Below are 27,918 nucleotides of genomic sequence, written 5' to 3'. Positions count from 1 at the left end.
GGACCTCACCTTGGCCCAGAAGAAGCCCTCAGAGAACAGCATGATCTCACAGATCTGCTGCAGGTCAGGCACAATCACCACCACGGGCCGGAACAGGGCCTTCACTGACTCGGGCAGTTCCGTGCGGCCTGCGTAGCCGGGGTTCATGGTGATGAAGATGCCCATTCTCGAGTCCAGGGAGATCTCCTGCCCTTCAAACTAGGGGACGAGAGGAAAGGAAGGAAGGATTATGCCGCTGGCCAGCCTACCATGGGGCAAGGAGGCCTGGGGAGCCGCATGGCTCTTCCTTTCATGGGTACAAGACAGACACCACCATCTGTCTCTTGCCCTTTCCCAGTGATAAATGCAGAGTCCTCGTGCTTACGGCCTCAATGTTCTGGGGTGCCAGCCTCAGCTGACCCCCAAACTCTGATGTGAATCAAGGGTCTGTCCACTTGAGAAGTAGCTGATGTTGGGAAAGTGTGCAGCCGGGGGTTGATTCGAGGCACTGTGTGACCTCCAGCAGGTCACTCACCCTCTCTGAGTCTCTGTTTCCTTCTCTGCAAGGTTGTGGCAGTTAAACGAGACAACATATTCAAGAGCACCCAGCCCACTGCTTCGCACAAAGTGGACTTTCATTCATGTTAGCTGTCACTTCTCTCCCCATTCCCACCTTCATGCTGGTCTGGCTGCCTGGGTGTCACCTGGACCCTTCCGACAGAATCCTACCTCAGCATCGTTCAAGAAACCAGCCTGTGTCCTCCAGGGGCCCCATGGACCAACAAAATGCAGAAATCTCTATATTTTGAGTCTCTTTAGCCTACAGTTGAATTTCAACTGTCTTAACGTTCCTCTCTACTAAGATTTTACTATTTTATTTCTTTTCATGGTCCACCAGAGAGACAGACGACAGATGTTTTATTTTTATGAGGCACAGCCTGCCTCAGTGACAAGAGCGCAGCCCAGCCTGAGAGCTGATGCTCCCCAGAGATGGAGGCTGCTGTCTTGTCTCTCAAGTCTGCACTGAGACTACTCTCACCCACGCCTCAGTATCTCATGTGAGTCCCAGATCAACCTCTGGAGACAAGACACAGTCCTGCTCTTAAAAACACAGGCTTCTAGGGACTTCCCTGGTGGTCCAGTGGCTAAGACTCCACACTTCCACTGCAGGGGGCGTGGGTTCTGCCCCCGGTCAGGGAACTAAGATCCCGCATCCTGCATGCCACACAGCACGGCCAAAAACACAAAACAAAACAAAACAGCTTCTAGAAACCCAAACACATTGCAGGCTCAATGTGTCTCCCATGGGAGTAGTAAGCTCAGCCCTAAAATGTTTCAGAAGAACTAATTAGTAGAAATCCATCCAGAATCCTCAAATGTTTAACAGTACCCAGTTTACATAATCTCTTGACCATGAGCCCTGAGGTCCAGGGAGAAAGCAGGTGGGGTGCAGGGCCGCAGAGGTGCCCACGATGGAATCCTCACGAACCCATGCTGAATTTGGGTCCTGAATTTCCCAGTGAGGCTCTGTGGGGCCTTTGAGGTTGTACAGGAGTTTTCAGGTGAAGGAGAAAAAAGGACAATTCCAAGCAGATAGGGATGCATATGGTGTCCCAGGGCGTGGAATGTCTGTGGAGCAAGTGGCATAAAGTGACAAGTGTTCAGGGCACGCAGGGGCAAGGACAGCGGCCGGAGGAGCAGTAGAGCAAGTTGGGATCACAGTGTAGGGAAACGGTCCAGCCATTCTGGTCCCTGTTGTCAGAGAACTCACTCTGGGCTACCTAAATTACGTAAGATCCTGTTTCTCCAAATTCTCAACCAGTTTAATCTGATGTAACTTCATACAGACAGCCCAAACTTGAGTCTACAAATGTGTTGTTGGACGGGGAGAGATTAGTAAATTCTCAACGATTTTTTAAGTTTGCCTTTTCACTTTGATAACAACCTTAATAATCTTCCTCGTTACAATGCCGTAATTTTACCAAGTGCGAAGGCAAATCTTCTTGTTCACTGTGGTAATTTCTACTGAAGATATTTTGATTGGATGGAACGTTGATTTTTCTTCTTTAAGTCATTTTTTCTCAAATTTGGGAAGAATATTTTTTGACCTTGAAAGGGGGTCTTACACATCACTTATTTGAGAATCCTGCCCTACCCGTCTATAACTATGAATCACATGTCTGGAATTATTTTGAAGTTCTTAGACTATTACAGTCCTTAATTATCAAAGATGTTGATAATTGGGGGAAACCCAATTATCTCCATTTGAAAGCAGAAGTTGGGCAAATCTTCATCTAGGGGGAACCTGGTCTGGATAGACGACTGTCCACCACCTGATGTTTCAGCAGGTTCCCAGCCTGGGGACATGATCCGGGCTGGCTTCACACTTATCCTCACCTGGAACCTGGTCAACTGATGGATCAGAGCGTTTCGGATCGTCTGGATCTGGGACGAGATGACTGAGAGCACGGAGGCATCGATGCGATTAAACTCGTCAAAACAGCCCCAAGCCCCACACTGAGCAATGCCCGAGAAAATCTTCCCGACGGCCTGGGATGAAAGAAGTGTCAGGACAAGGGCAATTTTCATCTTGAAAACTGCAAGCAATCCATGTATGGATACCATTTTCTAAATTAAAAGCGAACGACAATCAGAACCTACTGTAGAGCACAGGGAACTCTACTCAGTGTTCTGTAGTGACCGAAATGGGAAAGAAATCCAAAAAAGGGGGGATATATGTATATGTAGAGCTGATTCACGTTGCTGTACAGCAGAAACTAACACAACACTGTAAAGCAACTCTACTCCAATAAAGATTTTAAAAATAAAAAAAGCAAATGACGCTCATCAGATTGGCAGAGAAGAGCCACCCCAGTAGTGGGTCTTCCTGGCAAGACTTCCAAGGCCTCTCGTGGGCCAGCTACCACTCATAGGATTTCACAAATTAAGGATTTTTTTAAAAATTTGTATTGGACGATAGCTGATTTACAATGTTGTGTTAGTTTCAGGTGTACAGCACAGTGAATCAGTTATACATATACATACATACACTCTTTTTTAGATTCTATTCCCATATAGGCCATTACAGAGTATTGAGTAGAGTTCCCTGTGCTACACAGTAGGTCCTTACCAGTTATCTAGTTTATATAGAGTAGTGTATATATGTCCATCCCAATCTCCCAATTTATCCCTCCTCCCCTTTCCCCCGGTAACTGTAAGTTTGTTTTCTACATCTGTGACTCTATTTCTGTTTTGTAATTAAGTTCAAGGATTTCACAAATTAAGGATTTTAACGTAAAAACCCAGATTTCTGGCTTCTCTTGAGATGTTGGAAAATCTAACAAGAGTGGGTCCACTTTTCCAAGTGGCAACAATTTACCTAAGCTCAATAGCGGCTCCCCCCTTTAGATGGAGCTTTGCTTTCCAGTTGGCCACAGTCCCCACCACTCTCTATCGTCTGTCTGCTGCTTTATTCATTTACACTATCTAGCTGACTCCAGTGGGCATTTAGTTTGGGACTCTTGCCCTACATGCTGCTAACAAAGAGATACAGCCAAGTTCCCAGACTGTGATGGTGAAACGTTTCCTACTATGTTCCTCCAGCTGTCACCATGTCATCTCATGGAAGCGTATGGAGTGAAATGCCTTCCCACGCTGTCCCCCTTTTAGCTCTCCGCCTAAGAAGACCGTACCGGAAGTGATGCCAGGGCCTTACTTTGTAATCCATGCCTTCGCCGCAGTTGGTTACAACACAGAGCAAGCCCAAGGCTTTGGCCAGGTCCTTGGTGGTCTCAGTTTTGCCAGTACCTGCTGGGCCAGCAGGGGCCCCACCCAGATACATGGACAGCGCCTGTTAGAAGCCAAATGCAAAACATACGTTGTCTGATTCACGGAAAGAAACAGGTGTCAATTCCCAGTTTGTGACAGTCTGTGCAGGAGTATATAAATGGCAATGGACCAGTTCACACTCACCTTTTCTGACAGTCACCATTTTTTTTTAAGTCTTTATTGAATTTGTTACAATATTGCTTCTGTTTTATGTTTTGTTTTTTTGGCCCTGAGGCATGTGGGATCTCAGCTCCCCAACCAGGGATCGAGCCTGCACCCCCTGCATTGGAAGGCGAAGTCTTAACCACTGGACCGCCAGGGAAGTCACATGACAGTCACCATGTTTAACATTTCTTTTCTGTCTTTCTCCGTTGACCTCCACTGACCACCGCCCACCCGGCCCCCCATTATATAGGAACCAGGGACTCTGCAATATGCTGGACTCTGTACCCACCCTGAGCACAGTGCCTATAGCAGTGCCCAGAGCTAAGGCTCATGGAAACATGGACATCTGTGAAGGGAAGGATTAATTGTGCCCAAAGAAAGGTTTGGCCCTTTGTCTCCAGATCCTAGGAGCTGACCTCTAAGCCCTCAGAATGCCCTGCCTGAGAAGGGTGTCCTTGTTTATCTGGGGACCTTGGGCCACGCTGGACAGTCTAACAATGTGATTTATGGTGGGAGCCTTGGGCCACATGGTATCATCAGGTCAACTTCCGCAGGGTCTGGGGACTAAGGTCAATCATTCAGGGGGTCAGTCATGTCTGCATGACAAGCCCCCAGTTAAAGCGCTGGCCACCAAGGCTCGGTGGGCTTCCGTGGGTGGCAGGACTTCACACGTGCGGCCACACAGAGCTGCCAGAGGAAATGATGCTGTCTGGACAGCTGCATCAGAGAGGAAACTGAAGGCTGGAAGCTCCTGGACCCTGTCCTATGCCTTCCCCCATTGCTGATTTTGATCTGTATCCATTTGCTGCGAAAACCATAACCAGGACCATAATGGCTTTACTGAATTCTGTCATTCCTTTTAGCAAACTATTGAACCAGAGGGTGGTTTTAGGGGCCGCCTGAACTTGCAACAGCCCAATCCCAAAAGGTGGCACGTAGGTCATATTCCAGATGGAAACTCTTTTATATAGATTTTGAAAGTGTAACATCCCTTACTCTCAGCATTAACTTCCTGGGGCTGCCGTAACAAAGTACCACAAACTGGCTGGCTTAAAACAACAGAAATGTATTCTTTCACAGTTCCGGAGGCTAAAAGTCTGAAATCAAGGTGTGGGTAGGGCCACACTCCTTCCGAAGGCTCCAGGGGAGGATCCTTCCTGGCCTCTTCCAGCTTCTGGTGGCCCCAGGTGTCCCTGGCTTGTGGCCGCATCCCTCCCGTCTCTGCCTCCGTCTTCACATCACTTTCTCTGTGTCTCTGTGTTCTCTTCTCCTCTTACAAGACATCAGTCACTGGTATTAGGGCCCTAATCCAGGATGTTCTCACCCCAATCCTTAACTAACTCGATCTGCCAAGACCCTATTTCTAAATAAGGTCACATCCGAGCTTCCGAGCAGACCTGAATTTGGGGCAGGGTAGGGGACACTGGTCAACCCAGTACACCATCACAATTAACATAGTCACCCTTAGAGAAAAACACGTAACCCCAGGTGAACGATCACCAAGAGACCCAGGCTGCCAGTCACCTGAGTGAGAGTCAGGTAAATCCGGTCCGTAAGGGGCGTGATAACCAGCCTCCCGTTCAAACCCATGTACTCGTAGCCGTAGCTGAAGGTCCCCGTGCACTGGCGGATGTTCAGCTCATCTGGTTCTCGGTCCCAGTAAAACCGCAGCTGACTTTCCCATTCGAACTCCCGGGCCTCGAGAATGCTGGAAGGTGAGCAACGGGGGATAAGTGAAGAGAGAAAGAGATGCAGCAGAAGGTGGACAAGGGAGAGGAAGGAGAGATGCTGAGAGAGGCCAGAGGACGACAAAAGACAGGTCTCGAGACGCCAGTGCCCTAGGCAGGTCCCTACCTGCCCCGTATGAAAGAGTCAACTACATCTCGGGCGTGTACGTCGATGATGAGGACGGTGTTGTATTTCTTTCTGTCGTTTCTGCTTAAGGACATGGTGATCCGAGTGACCAGCTCATCAATCTGCCGGTGCATCTTCTGGCCGTAGTTCTTCATGGCCTGCTTCTCCCCTTGCTGCACTTTGCGGAAGACATCTTCCACTTCCCAGGTCCACCACACCTGGCTGGCGGCCAGCACCACCATCCCTTGGTACAGGAGCATCCAGTCGACCCTAAGGGAAAAGCACACCTTCAACGAGATTTTCCCAGGATTGGGACCAAAAACGGTCCTGTCAAGAATCTAATTCTTTCAAAAGGAAATCCTGCTGTACACTGTTGTAAATTGGTACAGCTACTATGGAGAACAGTATGGAGCTTCCTTTAAAAAACTTAAAATAGAACTACCATATGACCCAGCAATCCCACTCCTAGACATATACCCGGAGAAAACCATAATCCGGAAGGATACATGCACCCCAATGTTCAGTGCTGCACGATTTACAGTAGCCAAGACGTGGAAGCAACCTAGATGTCCATCAACAGAGGAATGGGTAAAGAAGATGTGGTCCATTTATACAATGGAATACTACTCAGCCATAAAAAGAATGAGATAATGCCATTTGCAGCAACACAGATGGACCTAGAGATGATCATACTAAGTGAAACAGGTCACACAGAGAAAGACAAATATCACATGACAGCACTCATATGTGGAATCTAATTTTCAAAAAAGATACAAATGAACTTATTTACAAAACAGAAGCAGACATAGATATCGAAAACAAACTCATGGTTACCAAATGGGAAACTTGTGGGGGAGTGATAAGTCAGGAGCTTGGGATGAACATACACACACTACTATATGTAAGACAGATAACCAACAAGGACAGGGAACTCTACCCAATATTCTGTGATAACCTATATGAGACAAGAATCTAAAAAAGAATGAATATATGTATATGTATAGCTGAATCACTTTGCTGTACACACTAAAGCTACAATGTTGTGTAGACACAACATTGTAAATCAACTATGCTCCAATAAAATTAAAATATTAAAAAAAGGATCTATTTCTTTCATATAGATGGCCAACAGGCACGTGAAAAGATGCTCAACAATGCTAATTACTAGATAAATGCAAATCAAAACTGCAATGAGGTACCACCTCACACCGGTCAGAATGGCCATCATCAAAAAGTCTACAAACATAAACGCTGGAGAGGGTGTGGAACGAAGGGAACCCTCCTGCACTGTTGGTGGGAATGTAAACTGGTGCAGCCACTACAGTGAACAGTATGGAGGCTTCTTCAAAAACTAAAAATAGAGTTACCGTATGATCCAGCAATCCCACTCCTGGGCAGATACCCGGAAAAGACAAAAATTCTAATTCAAAAAGATATATGGGGACTTCCCTGGCGGTCCAGTGGTTAACACTCCACGCTTCCACTGCAGCGGGCGTGGGTTCGATCCCTGGTCAGGGAACTAAGATCCCACAAGCTGCATGGTGCAGCCAAAACAAAAAGATATATGCACCTCAATGTTTACAGCAGCACTACTTACAACAGCCAGGCCATGGAAGCAACCTAATACAATGGAATATTACTCAGTCATAAAACAGAATGAAATAATGCCATTTGCAGCAACACGGATGGACCTAGAGATTATGATACTCAGTAACAAACTTATGGTTACTAAACAGGAAGGCGGGAAATAAATTAGGAGTATGGGATTAACAGATATGAACCAATATACATAAAATAGATAAGCAACAGGATTTACTGTATAGCACAGGGAATTATATTCAATATCTTGTAGTAACCTATAAAGGAAAAGAATCAGGAATGTATATATGAGTGTGTGTATATAGAATCACTTTGCTGTACACCTGAAACTAACACAATATGGTAAATCAACTATACTTCATTTAAAAAAACATCTATTTCTTTGATCTGGAATAGGGAAGGCAAAGTATGAGCTGCAGGTAAGCAAAGGAGAATAAAACTCTTCTGGTCAGCTAGTAAAACACCAGGCCAACAGAGACATGCACATGAAAAAGTTACAGGTGCATTACTGTGTAAAAGATGCCAGATCACTTTAAAGATGTGTCTTTACAGATGTTTAAAAATTATTTAACATTATGGGCATACTGTAAGAATTTTTTAATTTTTAAAAATTCCGGGCTTCCCTGGTGGCGCAGTGGTTGACAGTCCGCCTGCCGATGCAGGGGATACGGGTTCGTGCCCCGGTCCGGGAAGATCCCACATGCCGCAGAGCGGCTGGGCCCGTGAGCCACGGCCACTGAGCCGGCGCGTCCGGAGCCCGTGCTCCGCAACGGGAGAGGCCGCAGCAGTGAGAGGCCCGCGTACCGCAGAAAAAAAAAAATTCCAACAAAAAAATTAATTATCTCTGACCACACACCCCCGTGGTTCCTTGTTATAGTTTCCTGAGTGTCACTCGGCACTCTTTTCCATTCTCATACAAACCTGTTCAAAGTTCAAGATACACAAATATGGGGAGAAGGGGTTGTGAGGGCTGTTTCTCCAAAATCGGCATCAGGGAACACAGGCTACACCGCACCTTGCTTTTCTCACCTATTGGTTCTAGTGGGCATGCGTCTAGGTCAACGGACATAGGTCTGACCAGGTCCTCGTCAAAGCTGCACGATATTTCAGAGCATCAAAGGATCGCAATTTAAGCAGACATTTCCGCACTGATGTCTATTCAAGTTGCTTCCAGTTCTTTTGCCAATACAAACGATACCACGGTAAACATCTCTCTACATTGTCTGGCACTGTCTGGAGGCATTTTTGGTTGTCACAACTGGGGGAAAGGGTATTGCTGGCATCTAGTGGGTGCTAGAGACCAGGGATGCTGCTAAACATCCTACAATAAACAGGACGGTCTCCCACAGCAAAGAATTATCCGGCCCCAGATGTCAACGGCACCGATGGCGAGAAACCCTGCTTTACGCACATCCTGAGGAGTCAGAGCGGCTTCTAGTGTTATGGACCAGAATCCCAAGTGCAGGGCGACCAGTACAAAAGCAAAAGTCAAATTACTTTAAAACGTTGTAGCAATCCGTCCCCCCACCAGCCATGCATACTGCTGTCCTTCTCACCACACCCTCTCCAGCACTAGGCGTTATATTCTTTTGCATTTTTTGCCAATCTGAAAGGTGAACAAAACAATATCTCATTCGGCCTTAATCTGCAGATCCTGGAGGACCAGTGAAGTCTTTCCTCTTTTCACATGTTTATCAGCCGGTTGGATTTCCCCTACTGACATACTAATTTCCAAAGCTGGTAAGTGCCTTGAAACACATTAGGGCAAACTTTTCTTCTAAATCGTACCTAAAAAAATAATGGACCCAGAGCTATAAGTTCCAGTCCAGTAAAAGTGACTGCAAATGACGAGTCATTATCTTGATGATGGACAATTAATGGCAAAATAAATTTTAAAGAATACTTAAAACAATAAAAAGTATTTGGCTTTAATGTCTTGTGTTAAAATTGTGCAGTGCCTCTAAAACCTAAATAGTATGTATAGTTATGTTCCCGACACACAAGAGAGATGTATCAAAGGTGATGGAGGTCCAGACGACGGTACTGAAATGAACAAAGATGGAGCTTGCGAAAGGCAACAAACCTGGGAAGTAGGAATTCAGGAGAGGTGGAAACACTATAACCAGAGAAAATCAAGTGGTTCAGGGCAGAGCTAAGATGAACATGATGGTGTTTGGCAAATCCCAGGGCAGCGGGTGTGCTCTGGGGCTACATACACCTGGGCCTGCGCTCTCAGTGATGCTGAAACATGTCCGCTCACGTAAATCAATATTATCATTTCAGTGACTCACCCCCTTCATTAGGAGCGACAAGTTCGCTTTAGCAGAGCGGTATTTAGGTGAGGAAAGGGTGGCTCAGACATTTCCCAATTAATCAGGTTGAATTCTCTTAACTCTGTCTTCCACCAACCACACGTTGTCACACATAGCAACACCCTGGCAAAGTAGTAGTTATGAGGCAAATAAAATGAATAAATGCAGATATAAAATTCATGCGATTTGGGAACATCGCAGAGATTTTTAGATATTCCGCGATCTCTACTTCTGAAGGGCAGTGGTTTCTGTCTAGTTCAGTGTTGAAAGAGCATCAAGCACAGTGATTAGCCCAGAGCAGGAATCCAGTAAACACTAGTAAAATGAATGAATACAGCCCATGATGGGTTAAGGCCACCTCCTATCAGCTCATGAGAGGTAACTGACAAATATTCAGGAATTTTGCAAGTGGCATGTTAAACTTCTTACCATTATTCCATTCAGCGTTTTGTTTTTGTTTTTGTTTTTTAATTTTGGCCACGGCGCGCAGCTTGCTGGCTCTCAGTTCCCCAACCAGGGACCGAACCCAGGCCCTTGGCAGTGAAAGGGTAGAGTCTTAACCACTGGACTGCCAGGGAATTCCCTCCATTTAGCCTTCTTGAAATCAGACATGTGGGAGTATTTACACCATGGGAATTGGGAAAGGCTCCACAGCAAAGCTTTTTTTTCCCCAGAGAGCTAGCTTACTAACACACCACTGAATGTATGTGTGTGTATATATATATATATAGACACCCGATGACATAAAGAGGTAAACCAATTTTTTAATATGGTGCAGAACCTAAGAAAAAGCAGGATCCTGATCAGACAAATATTATGCTCTGTTCTAATAATTTAAACAGACATTTTCAGTCTGTAAAATCAAAAAGGCAGCAAGCGAAACCAAGAGGACGGTGTTCTCATACAAATAAAGACTTTGTGTCTGCACAAAGGCCCTGCCAAATATACAGCTCTCCTGGGAAGTTACCCAAAGATGCATTACGGGCTTTGAGTTCAGCCCTCTTAGCCACTAGGATCAGGCGTGGTTCAGCTCAGTGCTTGGAAGCTTCTAGGCCACAAAAATCAAAGAATGGTTGAAATTCATCAACTACTTTAGAAACAACTTTACCCATTCACCTACACATAGAATCCACCTTAATGAACACCTGGTTTCTGGTGGGTCACTAGGTTCTCACACCTGAGCTCAGAATCCCCTGGGATATTGTGAAAACCCAGATCCCTGGGCCCCACCCTGAGAATTTCTTTTCTTTTTTCTAATATTTATTTGTTCGTTTGTTTGTTTTGGCTGCACCAAGCCTTAGTTGCAGCACGCGGGATCTTAGCTGCAGCATGTGGACTTCTTGGTTGCAGCATGAGAACTCTTAGTTGCGGCACGCATGTGGGATCTAGTTCCCCAATCAGGGATTGAACCCAGGCCCCCTGCATTGGGAGCATGAAGTCTTACCCACTGGACCAGCAGGGAAGTCCCTTGAGAATTTCTGTTGGGGGCAGGTTTGGGATGGGGCCCAGGAATATGCATTTCTAACAGGCTCCCAGGGACCCTGATGCTGCCGGTCCGGGGACCACACTTTGAGACGTGCTATGTGAGGTGATCCTTACAGGACAGATATACATCAGCTGATTTAGCTACGGCAGGAAAAGAAAACCTCATTTGAAATGTCAGTTGATCTACTCCAAACCTTGAAAATTGATCCATTATGACCATAAATATGATAAAGTAACACACAATCACATTTACAATCTTACCTGGTTCTGTCTTCACAGTATCTAAAGATAGCCTCTTTGGTAATTAGCCTGTTAGTTCTTCGCATTTCATTCAAAATTGCTGTCATCCAGTCCTCCACGCGCCCCTCGGCCCGGATGATCTTCCGGAACTCCATGACCTCTCCTTCTGCTGAAATCATGGCAGACACCAGTTTTTCTCCACTGTCCCCGTCATTAAACCTCAGCAGTGCTATGTTGTCGTACATCTGCAATACAGTGGAAGAAGCCACCCTGTAATACCTTCCCTGGGTTCTGGAATCAAAGAACAGCCTGCAGTGCCTCATCACACATCAGTGCTGCCAGGATGCCAGCAATAGCATCAGAGACCACATGCTAAATAGATGTCCATTCATTCAATGACTAACGTTCATTGGGTACTTTCGCTTATCCTGAACTATGCAAAGGTCGGTGGTAGATTAAACAAAAAGAAAGAAAGAGAAGACAGACTCCCCCCCCCCCAACACACACACTTGAGATTCTAGGGTATATGCTGATATGGAGAGGTATCTGGATATACGGACCAGCTGAAATCAGCATTAATCGAAGGAAAAGTATTGCATTAAGTACTTGATCCTTAGTGCTTTATTTATCTGGAATAAAGGAATTGCTCGAAAACACTGGTTCTCCACCACGGATGATTTTGCCCCCAGGGGACACTGGGTGCCGTCTGGAGACATTTTTGGTCATCATAGCTGGAGAGGGATGCTCCTGGCATCTTTTGGGTAGAGGTCAGGGATGCTGCTGAACATCCTACAATGCACAGGACAGCCCCCCACTCCCACCCCCGACACACACACATATACACACAGAGAGAGAAAAAAGTTATTTGGCCCAAGATGCCAATACTGCCAAGGCTGAGAAACCTTGCTCTGGGTTGATACTAAATATAGAGCTTTGATTAGTTGACCAAAGATTACTCCTGGCCCAGCTCTGACTCTCCATTACAAGAGACAGTTTTGTCTGTTGTGTTTCCTGCCATTCAATGTCGCTCACAGATATACATAAGTTTATGTAAAAGTATGAAAACATGGGTTGGAAGGAATTACATCATAGCCATGACAGTGGCTGCCTCTTGAAAGTGGAGGAAGAACTGTGAACGGGGATGGAATGAAGAGTATGTCAACTTTATCTCTACAAATTTATTTTACAAAATAAGAGACAAAGCAAATATGACTAACTGGTAATAAGAGTGTCAATTCTGGGTGGTAGATAGGGTTCTTTAGCCAACACTGTAAGTCAGGCACTGTTCTAAGTACTTTACAAATATTAACCCATTTAATCTTTATCGTTATAAATTTTTATAATTGGAGTTATCTGCATTTACAGAGAAGAAAACTGATGCCCAGAGAGGTTAAGTAACTTGCCAAAGGTCACACAGCAAATCCATGTAGAGTCAGGATTTGAACTCAGACACCTGGCTGGATGAGCTATACCACTATCCTGTATTGTCTTTCTGCTTATTATATTAGTCTTTGTGTATTTCTGTATTGTTTTAGTTTCTCCAAAAAATGTTGTTTGGGGGACTGTGGAAAAAGCGCAACAGATAGCAGCTGAGTGCTGGTGTGACTTCAGGCTACAGTGGATTTCATCAGAGTTATGCTTCAGATAAAAACCCCAGCAGCGGTTCACAGTCTTAAACCCCTGGGTTGAACCAAACTGTGTAGAAGACTTGAATACAGCAAGGTGCAGTTACAGAGCTTACGCCACCTCTCCCCTGGGAGCCCCGGGGGGCCGACCTTGATCATGTGCTCCTGGACGCAGAGGGGGTCACTGCTGCCCAGGATGCTGAGCAACTCGTCATCAGAAATGAAGAAGAACCTGGGGAAGGCGTTCCTCTTGGAATCCAAGTAGTCGTTCAGGCTCTTCTGGCACCTCTCCAGGCCCTCGCTGATGTTCTGCAGCTCTCTGAGGCGGTTCGGGGCCTCACAGCATCTCTTGATCACGGGGTCTTTCAAGGTCTCGCCCATGATCTGGACAAAGTCAAGAGGACAGCTGTCAAGCCAGGGAAGCGGGAGCCCGGCTCCTGTCCCAGGTGGGCATCTGCCAGGGTCCAGGCACAACAGAACAAACCCGACAAACCAGAACCCCCGCCTTCAGGGAGGCCAAATTGGCAAAAACTGTTAAGTGTTTAAATAAGCACCTTCAGGGACTTCCCTGGTGGTCCAGTGGCTAAAACTCCACTCTCCCGATGCAGGGGGCCCGGGGTTCAATCCCTAGTCAGGGAACTAGATCCCACGTGCCGCAACTAAAATCCCACATGCGGCAACAAACATCCCGCGTGCCACAATTAAGACCCGGCGCAGCTAAATAAATAAATAAATATCTACTAAAAAATTCAAAATAAATAAGTAAATACTTCCTAACGTACTATATATACATAACTTACTTATTTCCGATGTTTATTTTTTTTCCATCTTCCCACTAGAAGGTCAGCTGCCCTGCCTAGAGATCTTTCTGTCTTTTGTTCAGTGTTTCCCCAAGTGCCTACAACAGTGTCTGCACACAGCAGACCCTCCATCAGCATTTGCTGGATGAATAAAGCCAGCAGTTTCACTCTGAGCAATCTGTTTGCACCTGAATATTCCCCACTCTATATAATGGCAAAAAAAAAATGATAAGAAAGGAAAGGAAACAGTCTAAATGTCCAACGAGAGGGAATCAGGTCAAAATTTGCTGTGACAATTTAGATGTTTATTTATTGAAATATATGATGAGGATGTTAAATTTTAAAAAGATCATACTGATAAGAATGATCCTATTTCATAGAATAATTACATATTTATTGATATGTTTACATAGGAATTAACAAATTCTGGAAAGATACATGTTGAACTATTGAAATGTTTATCTTGGGCATGCGATTGTAGCTATTTTTTCCTTTCTTTTTCTTTCTTTCTTTCTTTTTGCTTTTTTATAATGTCTAAGTCCTTCTATATAATGAATAGGTATCTGTTGCATAATTTTTTTAAGTTTCAAAAAAAGCTTATGCAGATGGATAAGAAAAAAAATCATAAACTCTAATGGACAAAAGAGATCCAAAACGTGAGCTGGCTGCCCGTAACTGGAGAATACAACAGCATCGCTGAGTAGCAGAGTACCTGGGCTTTGAGGTCAGGTGGGCTGGGTGAAAATCCTCGCCCCACTAATTACCAGCAGCAGTGATCACTGGTACCACCCTTTCTGGAAGGACTTTAAAATGAGCATAGTCTCTCATGGGTAATTTACTTGTAAACAATCTATCGTAAGATACCCTAAATACGGAAAAAACTTTAGACACAAACTGCAAATTATTTATGAAAGCAAAGAATTTCGCTTCAAACAAGATGTCCAGTTACTGGACAATAATCAACTAAATTAATGTCAAGCCACTCACCAGAACATATAAAGGCATTAAAACATTTTCTCAGATAGTTTATAATATAAACTATGTTTCTTATAATATTAAGAGAAAATTATAAGATAGGATTATATAAAATATCTTTATTAGTGTGTTTTTAACCCATATACATAGAAAAAAGATAAAAGAAATATATATTAAAGGCAATAGAACTATGGAAGATACATTTTTCCCTGCTTTTCTACATTTTCCCAAGCTTTTTACAGAAGTACTATTTTTTCCTTTTTTTTTTTTTTGCCATGCGTCATGTGGGATCTTAGTTCCCAGACCAGGGATCGAAACCACGCTCCCTGAAGTGGAAGCGCGGAGCCCTAGCCACTGGACCACCAGGGAATTCCCACAAGTACTACTTTTATAATAAAAATAAACATGAAAACCTTCTAGTGCCATAGGCCAGTGGCTTAAGATCAAACAGAAATTTTTACTGAAGAGATTAAGTTCATATATAATGACAGAAAAAATTGAGAAGCTACTAATAGACAAAATACTACATGCAAATACGTAAGTAAAAGTATCTCAAATCACTGTTCTTCTTTCAAGACTAAAATAGAAGCCAGTCACTTGCCCTTTTAAATACTCTATCGATGTTGTCAAACTTCTTTGCTTCATCTGGAAGTTGTGATCTGATATCTCCACCGATAAAGATGCTTTCCAGATACATCCATTTTCTCTGAACCAACATCCAAACCTGTAAATGCACAATGTTATCATCAACACAGGTTCCCAGGTACCTCGAGGTGTGTATGGCAAAATCCCACCTTAACACGGGACAGATTTAAACCAACTCAGGTCAAAAGACTTTCCAGGCAAGAGGGCAGAGTGAGTGCATACACTCCTTTCCAAACGTATAGGAATGATAGAGGAAGCATAGCTAAATATTCTAAAATACACAGCTACACTCAAAAGCAAAAGAAAACTCTCCACCCCAGCCTGGGACAGGGAGGAAGCTTCTAGTTGTGAGCAGGGATTGGAGCCCCGTGACCCAAAGGACAAACTGTGCAGAAGCCCAAGCAAAAACAGATCCAAATACTACATGACCCACAATTCCACTCCTAGGCATAGACCCAGAAGAACTGAAAACGGGGACTCAAAAAGTAGTTGTACACCAACACTTAGAGAAGCACTATTTCATGAACCAAAAGGTGGAAACAACCCAAATGTCCATCAACAGGTGAATGGGATACACAAAATGTGGTCCATCCACACAATGGAATACGATTCAGCCACAAAAAAGAATGAAGCACTGACACATTCTACAACACAGATGAACCTTGAAAATATGATGCTAAGTGAAAGAAGCCAGACACAAAGGCCACATACTATATGACTGCATTTACGTGAAGTACCCACAATAGGTAAATTCACAGAGACAGAAAATAGACTGATGGTTGTCAGAGGCTGGAGGGAGGGGAAGTAGGGAGCAATTGCTGTTTAATGGGCATGGGAATTTCTTTAGAGATGGTGAAAATGTTCTGGAACTAGACAGAGGTGGTGGTTGCACAACACTGTGAATGGACTAAATGCCACTGAACTGTGGACTGTAAAACGGGTAATTGTATGTTCCATAAATTTCATGTCAATTAAAAAATTTTGTCCTAACAAAGAAAAAAAGCAGTACTATATCCAGGCTAACAGATGCCACTAATAAAAAGTAATAGAAAATCGGCACAGCATTGTAAATCAACTACACTTCAATTTAAAAAAATAAATTAAAAGTTTAAAAAAAAGTTTCAGTAATAGACAAAAAACAAATTTAAAAAAGCAAGTGACGGAAGCCCATGCATGACCACACTCCTAGCCAGGGAAGCAGGCCTGGCTTCATCCCACCCCAAGCTCAGGGTGTGGCAAGTATAAGGCACTTGCCTAGGGTCTGAGGAAGAAAACAAGGCAGCCACACAAAACTGGTGAAATGAGCCTGGGTTGCTCACAGAGGTCTGGACACAAAGCAAGAAAGCCCTACACCCCCTAATATAAGAAAAATCAAAGTCACGCAGAGAAAAAAACCCTACCATGAAAGAGAGTCACAAAAAAAAAAAAAAAAAGTGGTGGGGGGGATTCTGTCCTAAGAAAATAAAAAGTAGAAGGAAATCAGAAAAGGGCTTTAAATATGTTTAAATTCTTCAATGTGATACAAGAGGTGAAAGCATTCTTGCAACAAGAACAGGACAGTATTAAACAAGAATAAGGACATATGAAAAAGCACTGATTAGGAGTTGTGGAAATTAAAAATGCATTCATTGAAATTAAAACTCAGATTGATGCTTCTAATCATCCCTCCCCCCAAAATAAATCAAAGACAGAAAAAGTATGAAAGAGGATCATTAGTTTCTGCGCACAAAATATTCTCATACAAAGTTTCCTTCCTGCTATGAATCGGCGCCTTCCCATCTTTCGTGTGTCTTTTTTCTCACCTCAATGACTTCCCCTATTAGAGAAAGCATTTTCTCCCATTTGTGAACAGTCTGCAGAAAAGGCCCCACAAATCTGCTTCCTGAGATGCTTTGCAGGTTGAAAGTGTTGTCATCCAGGCACTGGATAATATCATCAACAGACCCCAAGATGTAGCCTCGCTCCTGGGTGCCTTTGTAATACTTGACCACGGTAAATTTCATATTTTCCCATGTGTCCAGGATTTCCTTCACAGCCTGGTCAGGAATATGAAAAGAATTATTCAGGCACAAGGATTGAGAAAACAGAACCCCAACCCAACAGCAACTTCCTGAGTTTGCCATGGATCAACTCAAACCCAGACTTCCAGTCAGTGTTCCAAATAAGCAGAGATTCTGGTAATCCTAGTCATCATTTACCAAGCACTTGCTCTGGTAAGCACGTGCCATTCACTATCTCCTTAGTCCTCAAAGCACCTCAGTGAGGGAGGGATTATTATTATGCACACTCTACAGAGGTGGGAACTGGGGCTCAGAGAGGGGTTGGCTTGCCACGTTCACTCAGCTACTGAGTGCCAGAACCAGGGTCTAAATTCTGTAATCTGCCTCCAGTCTACATCCTCATGAGATCCTGCCCCTCTGTTCACTCTACTGTTAAGCAAGAAAATCAAATTACAGGGTTTCCCGGGTGGCGCAGTGGTTGAGAGTCCGCCTGCCGATGCAGGGGACACGGGTTCGTGCCCTGGCCCGGGAGGATGCCACATGCCACGGAGCGGCTGGGCCCGTGAGCCACGGCCGCTGAGCCTGTGCATCCAGAGCCTGTGTGTCCGGAGCCTGTGCTCCGCAACGGGAGAGGCCACAACAGTGAGAGGCCCACATACCGCAAAAAAAAAAAGAAAATCAAATTACAAATTAATATGCCTATTTTTATGACATTTTCAAAAACACCCTGTCAATATTTATGCATATGTGTATATAAAAGTATGTGTGTATATAGGTGGTGTATATGTGTGCATATGTATGTATGTATATTATGGGTTATGTATGTGCATGTGTATATTGTGCCTGTGTATACATGTGCATATATGTGTGTGATACATATGTATTTATGTACATGTATATAGGTGCATGTTATGTGTATATATGTGTGGGCATGTATGTATATGGGTATACTACTCATGTATGTGGATGTGCATGTATACGTATTTTATAAATCTGTGTGTATGTGTATCCATGGATATATGTGTACATGTGTACCTATGTGTATACACGTGTATATGCACTTTTTTTTTGGTTGTGCCATGCTGCAGCATGCGGGATCTTAGTTCCCCGACCAGGGATCAAACCCGGGCCCCCTGCAGTGGAAGCGCGGAGCCCTAACCACTGCACCACCAGGGAATTCCCTGTATATGCATTTTAAAGTGTTAAAGGAGGGAATCCCCTGGTGACAGCAGTGGTTAAGAATCTGCCTGCAGGGGACATGGGTTCAATCCCTGGTCCGGGAGGATCTCATATGCCATGGAGCAACTAAGCCCGTGAGCACAGCTACTGAGCCTGCATTCTGGAGCCCACAAGGCATAACTGCTGAGGCCAGCATGCCACAACTACTGAAGCCCGTGCACCTAGAGCCCGTGCTCCACAAGAAGAGAAGCCACAGCAATGAGAAGCCCGCACACCACAACGAAGAGTAGCCCTCACTTGCTGCAACTAGAGGAAGCCCGTGTGCAGCAATGAAGACCCAATGCAGCCAAAAATAAATAAATAAATAAAATAAAAAATTTAAAAGTTTGTTAAAAAAAATAAATAAAGTGTTAAAGGATACACCCTAAAATGTTAATAATTTATCTTCAGGGACCTCCCTGGTGGTCCAGGGGTTAAGACTCCGCGCTCCCAATGCGGGGGACCCGGGTTCAATCCCTGGTCAGGGAGCTAGATCCCACATGCATGCTGCAACTAAGAGCCCACATGCCACAACTAAAGATCCCGCATGCCGCAACTAAGAGCCCACACAGCCAAAAAATTAAATATTTTTTTAAATAATAATAAAAATAATAAAAAATAATAAAGATAATTTATCTTCAGGTGGTAGAATTATGAATGATTTGTTTGTTTTCTCAGTTTTCTACCTGGAACACCCATTATTTCTTTCTTTTTTCTTTTCTAAATATTTATTTATTTATTTATTTTTGGCTGTGTTGGGTCTTCGTTTCTGTGCGAGGGCTTTCTCTAGTTGTGGCAAGCGGGGGACACTCTTCATCGCGGTGCACGGGCCTCTCACTATCGTGGCCTCTCTGGTTGCGGAGCACAGGCTCCAGATGCACAGGCTCAGTAGTTGTGGCTCATGGGCCTAGCTGCTCCGTGGCATGTGGGATCTTCCCAGACCAGGGCTTGAACCCGTGTCCCCTGCATCGGCAGGCAGATTCTCAACCACTGCGCCACCAGGGAAGCCCCCACCCATTATTTCTTTAATAAGTAAGTCAAGAGTGAAACTATAATTAAGAACTAAAACATTTAACTGGGGCAGAAATTCTATTTCTAGAACAGATCATTCTTTCTTGCTCAAACATAACAGGTATCAGAGCAAACGGGTCTTCTCTCTGAACTAAAAAAAAAATTCTTTTTTTTCTGTACCGTTTTACAACTAAAAATAGTCCTACCTTCTCAATGGCTATCTCCTTGATGGCCGACGTCACAATCTCGTTGAGAACATCTGTGCGTGTGTGAAGCTCCATAGCAAACATGTTTTCCAAGGTGAATGTTTCAGTCATTTCAAACATCACGCCTGTTTTCTCCATAAGCTCTTTCCAATGCCTAAAGGTGCATCCACATTAAAACCTTTGCCTACTGAGTTTAGTGATGGATTCAGTTATTCCCTCTTTAACCACAGGATAAAATCCCATTATAAACACTTCTTGTAATGGAACTTGGAAATACGAGTACATCACTGGAATTATCTGTCCGAAGTTTTCCAAGATCCCACTGGCTGCCGGAATTAAACCCAGGAAACAACATCTAGAAGATATTGTCTTAGATGGCTAGTCTTCACTACCACCTAAGAAAATACACAAATTTTCACTTGTTGGTAACTGCCTCTGCACGGTCTCTAGATGGGTGATCCCGACATCTCCTGGATCACTCAGCCTGTCTGAGACCCTGGTGCAAATTATGAGCACTCGTGTGTTGGGTAAACATTCAGCAAGCACTAACTCTGTGCAGGCAGTGGGCTGGCTGCTGGGGGTTCAGAGTGACTCAGAGGCAAGGCCCCTGCCCTGGGGAACACTGCCAGCGACTTGGGGAGACAGTCAGTGACCGATAAAACAAATCTATAAATTAAATAACTGCACACTGTTTCGAGCACTGTGAAAAAAAACGCAGAGTGATAAAGTTAAGAAGGGGGAACAGGACAGACACAGCACCAAGCAGCACTGCTCTTGACCCAATCTGGCCTCCTTTGAAGGTTCACATTTGCCCACTTTTATGGTCCCATGTATATGGGATGAATGCAATAAGGCAGCTAAACATGGCGCTGGACCGGCAGAATGCCAGGTACCCAGCATACAAGCAGTAACCGTAGAATCACTGATTTTTGCTGTGCACAGAGATGGTCAGAAAGGAGAATCTACCGTTTTTTCTCTCTCTAGTCCCAGGTCTAGTGCAGGAGTTGATATAGGAGAATCCTTGTGGTTGATAATTTAATGGAAACTTTAAATAGAAGTGATATTATAGAAATATTACTTGCATATTTCTAGTACTGTATTGCTGTTGGCATCTTGTCCTTCATCATCAGAGCTAAGCAAAGACATATTTTAAAGTAAAAGCTCCCCCCACAAACCTGTCTCTTAAAGCCTCGTGCTTCAAGTCAAGCAGTAAAGGAATCGAGTCTTTGAACGCCTTCATTTTTGCTTCCAGATGGTAGGCTACTGATAGATTTCGGACCTGCCGGGGCAGCTTTCTGAGGGACCTGAGAAAACTTTCAATTCCTTCCTGGAGAAACTGAACATTGAGGTTGACCCAGAGTGTCTGAGACCATTCTTCCTTTGCAACCTGGAAACGGTCAAGAAATACTCCCATCAACAAGACCCCTTTGGAAACTCGAAGGTGGCTTGACCGGGAGAGCGCATTCTTAACCCTTGGTTATTCTCACTTCTCTCCAAATATCATCACCCAGCTCCCCACAACAACCTCAAATCCACAAAGGAAAGATCGATTCCAAGGCTCTAAAACGCAAACAGAACATTCCAACTTTTTGAAGCCCTCACAAAAATAATGCTGTATCCGAGGATGTTTACGATCCAGAAACATGCCTTCCTTTCCTTCAGGGAAAGGGAAGAAGCAGGATGTCAGAAACAGGTATTTGAAAATCAGGGAGTCACTTGGGTCTTAAATATGTACTTCATTCAGGCGCTGTCCTTTTCTGATAAAAGAAGCTAAGGTTACGAAATACCTACAATTTAGATAATCCTGCTTGGTTATCATAAAGAAAAGACTTTGTATTCCAGCTCCCTGAGACTTAATGTAAACAGGACCATCTCGTGTAAAATTTACCATCTTGTAGAACTGGCACTTGCAACCTGTGACATCCAGGCTTGACAGAGTTGCTTGAGTCATGAAATATATTTGACAGGAAATTATGTTAATTGATGAAATACGTGTATGGTAATTTTTTTGTTTTTGGCTGCGTCGGGTCTTAGTTGCGGTGCGCAGGATATCTTTGTTGAGGCATGTGGGGTCTTTCATTGTGATGCACAGGCGCTTGGGCTCTTCGTTGCGGGGCGCAGGCTTCTCTCTAGTTGTGTGCTCGGGGTTTTTTCTCTCTCTAGTTGTGGCATGCGGGCTCTCTAGTTGAGGTGTGTGAGCTCAGTAGTTGTGACGCATGGGCTTAGTTGCCCTGCGGCATGTGGGAACCTAGCTCCCCAACCAGGGATACGACCCACGTCCCCTGCATTGGAAGGCGGATTCTTTACCACTGGACCACCAGGGAAGTCTCGTGTATGATGATTCTTTAAAGTGTAAATGGCACTACATATGATGTATTTACATTTTTTCGTTTCTCTTCTTTTCTTGCCTTCTAGAAAGATATTAAAAGTTCCGTTTTTTGGATTATTTTGAGATGACTCCCATGATTCATTACCTCCTTTTTGCAAAAATTTAATGAGAAACAAATTAGAAAGAAATCATCATGAAATTAAGTACTTCTTGGAGTTTCTACCCCTAAATATACAACCAGTCAGTCATTATCATCATGCCTTTCCTTCATCCACCCTCCATGCCTTTGCCTGACACTCCCTCCACTGAGCGCATTTGTTAAAACCACAACTATGGTTAGGCCCACAACCCCACGTTTATCAGGACCCAACACCTACACCCGGGCAGCCAACCACGACTGCTCAAAACTCAACCTTGCCCACGGCCTCAGTCGAAATCCAGGACCGTGTGGGCACCATCGGTCACCCCGCATCTCCTTGGCCTCTTGCTCCCCATTCTTCTAGAGGGTCATTTCACCCCCATTCCACCATCCTCAACCAGCCAGCATCCCCACCCACGGTCCCCTCTGCTGATGACCTTGCTGTGTACAACCCTGGGGAAGCGGACGCGATCAGAACAGAACATCCAACATCTCCCGCTAGAAGCATCTCTGTGCGTAGGCTCTGTCCTCCCCATATGACGGTCGATGAGTCTGCCTCTTATTTGAGGCCACCTCTTGATCCCATCCCTTTCCCACCTACTCAAGGACACCAGACATGAAGACTCTCTTCTCCCTCCTACTACCTGCATCCCCTCCTTACTGGATCACTCCTATTAGTATACAAACTCACGTTGTAATTTCTCCCACCTTAAAAGAAATGTATCCCGACCCCACGTCCCCTCCACCCATCACTCCTCATCTCCCTGCTTCCCTCCGTAACAAGACTCACTGGAAGAGTCATCTACACTTGGCGTTTCTAATGCCTCTCTTCCCTTTCTCTCTGTTTTTCCTAAGCTTTATGGAGGGTTCACGGGTGTACAATAAGCTACACATATGTCAAGTGTACAGCTGGGTACGTTTTGACATGTGCGCATACCGTGAGACCATCACCTCAGTCGAGATAAGGAACGTATCCATCACCATCACCCTGGGAGGTCTCCTCCTGCATCTCTGTAATCACCCCCTCCCACCCTTCTCCTTCCACCCCACCCCTAGTCAACCACTGACCTGCTTTCTGCCAGGGACATGTACAGTGGCAACCAGGACATTCACAATGTGGGGCAGCCTCACCTCCATCGGGTTCCAGAGCTCTCTCCACACCCCAAATGGAAACCCTGTATTCATTAGCGGTCACTCCCCACGACCTCCTCCCGAGAGCCAAAGTGAGAGTTTCTATGAAATCTGCCCCAGGCTCTGTATGATTGCGGCCTCATAGTCCGCTGAGTTGCATTCCCTCCAGCGAGGCCCAGTCTGTGGGTGGATGCTTACCTTTAGTGCTTCATAGAGCTCGTAAATGGTCTTCAGCCCGCTCATTTCCTTCTGCACTTTTAGCAGCTCCGGGTACATCGTAATTGGAAGATCAAAAAGCTTCTCAGCATTAGCCAGCTCCTGACGGTTCTTTTCGTGTCTCATCAGCTCTTTTTCAAAAGTGGCTAAAAGGTCTACTCCTAGTAAATAAGCCGATAAATGAATGCATACAAAATTTTTAATTTAATTTTTATTTCATATTGGAGTACAGTTGATTTACAATGTGTTCGTTTCAGTGCACAGCAAAGTGATTCAGTTATACATATATCTATTCTTTTTCAGATTCTTTTCCCATATAGGTTATTACAGAGTATTGAGTAGAGTTCCCTGTGCTATACAGTAGGTCCTTGATTATCTATTTTATATATAGTGGTGTGTATAATCCCAAAATTCTAATTTATCCCTCCCCCCTCCAACTTTCCCCTTTGGTAACCATAAGTTTGTTTTTGAAGCCTGTGAGTCTGTTTCTGTTTTATAAATAAGTTCGTTTTGAATACATACAATTTTAAGGTATACAAAATTGAATAAGAAATCATGAACAATATGCAAAACTATCATCTCATCCATAGAAGCCAACCGGGAAGACAAACTTAGAATGACCAGACTTTATCTTGCCATCATTCTAACTAAAACCAGAGGGCCAGTTGCATGGGCAAGCTCCTCCAGTTAGGAAGTTCTGTCTCCTGAGCGCTCTCGCTCTAAGTGGTCTCAGCTTGGCCTGCAGATTAGAATCCCCACGGGAGCTTTAAAAACCTTGAAGTCCAGACCACTCCCCAGACCAGTGGAATCAACTCTGTGGGCCTGGTGCCCAGGCAGAAGTGGTTTTTAGAGATCCCCAGAGGAACCCAGTGTACGGGCAAGGTTACACACCACTGCTCCATCCCATCTTCCCATAAAATTCTTAAGCAAAACACATTCAAATGCCTCAGTAAGACCAACGTGAATACCCTTACCTCTATCAAGATCTTCACCAACAGAACCAGGGCCTTCATGATAAAAACGTCTTGCAAAGCCCTCTATCTGCTGTCTGTAGTTTAATATTTCACCTCGAGTGATCTGAGAAAAGCAGGGTTGTGTTAGTTTAGCCCACTGGTTATTTTTCAACATCTTTACTCGGAAAGTAAGGCGTTTCAAGGTACCTCTGTGAACGTTCTCTTTATACCTCCCAGAGTATGCTCCACATTCAATGCATCATTAAACAGATTTGACCACATGCTCTCAATCTTGTCAACCAGTTCTTTCTCTGCATCGGAAGGCTAAAAAAAAAAAAAAAAAAATGAACAAACAATAAATGATCAGCAGTTTGGAAATGAAACTTCCAGTCAAAGCTTCTGCTTTCCAGGACTTCCGCTTCTGCGTAATGGCAGGCTAGGTCATTTGAACAAATGCTGGTTGAATTATACAAATTAGATATTTATAATAAAAATAAAATCAGGAGAAAATAATTTTTTAAAAGAGATAGATGACATAGGCATAAAGAGAGAGAAATAACCTAGAGAGATAAACCCTTCATAAAGTAAAACCAAGCTTCAAATCAACCTCATCTCTGATTAAAATAAGGTTATCTTGACCTGTTAACACACCCAGCTGTGTTGTCATAAGCAAAACTAAATCCCCTATGATGAAACATCTGGAGCCTCAAATTCTCCCTACAATTTGTCATATATGATGTCCAGAACTCAATCAGAAATAACAGGACGATAAGGATACAAATGACTTGAAGGAAACCAAGAGATACACAGACAGTATAAGCAGACAGTAATGGAGTTCTAAGACATAGAATTCTAAATAATGTTACTTGATAAAGAAAACAAAAGACAGAACTGAAAATTTTGACTTTATTTTAATTATAAAAATATAAATTTTGCATACTGTGCGTTTTTCTTTTTACCTTTGGAGGATGCTAGAGAACTAATTTATTATTCTGAAAACATGTAATTACAGGGTAAATAACCTGCCCTTGTTATATAAACTGTATCTCAGGGTAAACAGATAGTTTTTAAGGAAAAGTTTCTTTTTTCATTTTTATTATTTTTTTATTGAAGTATAATTGACAATACTATGTTAATTCCAGGTGCACAACATAGGGATTCGTTATTTCTATACACTACAAAATGATCGCCACCACTGTGCATTTTCTGATGAAAGGATCTCTAGCTTTCAGCCAAGGCTAATGCTCAGTGAAGGTGATTAAAGCACTCAAGCAGTGTAAATTCTGAAATACAAATTTTATGCAAATTCAGGCTTATAACAGCTCTTTGTTTCTCCCTTCTACTTTGTTTTTCCAGTGGATTCTTTTCTAGGTATTATGTGATGCAGAGCACGCAAAATTTTGCATACAATTTCAAGGAGATCCCAGACACCCTCAAACTCATCCACAGACTTTCTAAAGGTCTTTGAAACACACATTTAACAACTCTAAATAAAGACAATTGAATTATTATCTTCTACCAGTTTCTTTTATCGTCTTATCTCTCTTCTTCCCCCTTATCATTTTTGCAACAGCCATTTATTTATAAAAGAAAATTAACATAAAAAAAAAGAAAGAGGGGCTTCCCTGGTGGCGCAGTGGTTGAGAGTCCGCCTGCCGATGCAGGGGATGCGGGTTCCTGCACCGGTCCGGGAAGATCCCACATGCCACAGAGCTGCTAGGCCCATGAGCCATGGCCGCTGAGCCTGCGCTTCCAGAGCCTGTGCTCCGCAACAGGAGAGGCCACAACAGTGAGAGGCCCGCGTACCGCAAAAAAAAAAAAAAAAAAAAAGAAAGAAAGAAAGAAAGAGGGAAAACCAAAACAGTGTGCAGTTACAGACCAGTCGACAAAAAACACTATTTGATCCATGCAAGATCGAGAAATAATCTCTAAGTTGTCATTATTCTAAATAACCATGCTTTACATTTAAATTTTATTACTTAAAGTCATAAACAATTGACTTTATTGTATATTTGAGAAGTCTTTCTGAAAAGGGCCTTAGAATTCAACCCAGCCATAAAAAGCTTCAGAAAAGAGTTCGCTTAAAATAAAATAAAAGCAACTATTAAAGAAATTTTGTGCATATCCTTTTGGGTGTATTGAGAAACAAATTAATATGCAAGTCATTTTTGGTGGGTCTATATACTACAAATTTTCTATGCAGTAAACATGGTTTATATATAAACTGTAAATTTATCCAACTAATTTATTGAAATAATTCCAGTGAATTGGAACTGCTAGGACTAAGGCTATCCAAAATTTATAGTTTGAGTTCAAACTAGATTTCCCCTACTATTAATATATAGATGGGACCTCATCAATCTTGTCCCCCAGTGTTTATGTGGGTCTGTTTCCTAAAGCTGTATAAATGTTAGCTTTTTAATCTTTGGTAATATGATATTACAAAGAAATGGCTTTTCTTCTGTTATTGTTCAGCTCAGTCATCTTCATAGATGCTTAATCCTTACTAGTCACTTGTGTTATTTCATTTTCTTCCATTGTTTTTTTTTTTTCCATTTCCCTTGGTATATCATTGTCTTTGTTACTGGTTTGTAAGAACTCATTTATGACTAAGGATGTTAACCATTTGTCATGCAATACAAATGAAATACCATATTTTACTGCCATCAATTTAATATGGTGTTTTGTATTTTGGTTGTATATTAAAATATAATCATGTTGTATTTTTAAAAAATAAAATAGGGCTTCCCTGGTGGTGCAGTGGTTGAGAGTCCGCCTGCCGATGCAGGGGACACAGGTTCGTGCCCTGGTCCGGGAAGATCCCACATGCCGCGGAGCGGCTGGGCCCGCGAGCCATGGCCGCTGAGCCTGCGAGTCGGAGCCTGTGCTCCACAACGGGAGAGGCCAAAACAGAGAGAGGCCCGTGTACCGCAAAAAAATAAATAAATAAAGTAAAAAATAAATAAAATAGGAACTTCCCTGGCAGTCCAGTGGTTAGGACTACACGCTTCCACTGCAGGGAGCACAGGTTCGATCCCTGGTCAGGGAACTAAGATCCCACATGCCGCACAGTGCAGCCAAAAAAATTTTTAAATAAATAAATAAACAAAAACACACAAAGGAAGGAAGGAAGAGAGGGAGGGAGGGAGGGAGGAAGGAAAGAAGGAAGGAAGGAAGGAAGGAAGGAAGGAAGGAAGGAAGGAAGGAA

At 43.6% G+C, this 27,918-nt stretch overlaps 1 protein-coding gene across 1 annotated transcript in view; it reads right to left on the bottom strand.

The window, feature by feature from the left end:
- Positions 1 to 27,918, bottom strand: part of DNAH10 (dynein axonemal heavy chain 10) — a 149,111-nt gene that overhangs the window by 70,566 nt on the left and 50,627 nt on the right. Inside the window, exons 22-35 of the mRNA XM_029223933.1 lie at positions 24,918 to 25,034; positions 24,732 to 24,834; positions 23,740 to 23,918; positions 21,118 to 21,329; positions 19,943 to 20,096; positions 17,310 to 17,543; positions 15,464 to 15,586; positions 13,238 to 13,471; positions 11,484 to 11,707; positions 5,827 to 6,096; positions 5,497 to 5,680; positions 3,695 to 3,829; positions 2,377 to 2,529; positions 10 to 198 (exon numbers count right to left, since the gene is read on the bottom strand). Of these exons, the coding sequence (XP_029079766.1) occupies positions 10 to 198; positions 2,377 to 2,529; positions 3,695 to 3,829; positions 5,497 to 5,680; positions 5,827 to 6,096; positions 11,484 to 11,707; positions 13,238 to 13,471; positions 15,464 to 15,586; positions 17,310 to 17,543; positions 19,943 to 20,096; positions 21,118 to 21,329; positions 23,740 to 23,918; positions 24,732 to 24,834; positions 24,918 to 25,034 (2,511 nt within the window). The remainder of the gene's footprint in view (positions 1 to 9; positions 199 to 2,376; positions 2,530 to 3,694; positions 3,830 to 5,496; positions 5,681 to 5,826; positions 6,097 to 11,483; positions 11,708 to 13,237; positions 13,472 to 15,463; positions 15,587 to 17,309; positions 17,544 to 19,942; positions 20,097 to 21,117; positions 21,330 to 23,739; positions 23,919 to 24,731; positions 24,835 to 24,917; positions 25,035 to 27,918) is intronic.

This window comes from Monodon monoceros, unplaced genomic scaffold, assembly GCF_005190385.1.
Source record: "Monodon monoceros isolate NGI ecotype Baffin Bay Population unplaced genomic scaffold, NGI_Narwhal_1 Super_Scaffold_1, whole genome shotgun sequence".
Taxonomy (NCBI): Eukaryota; Metazoa; Chordata; class Mammalia; order Artiodactyla; family Monodontidae; genus Monodon; species Monodon monoceros.
Note: the sequence above shows the minus strand (reverse complement) of the source record. Positions and strands in the feature narration are given on the sequence as shown.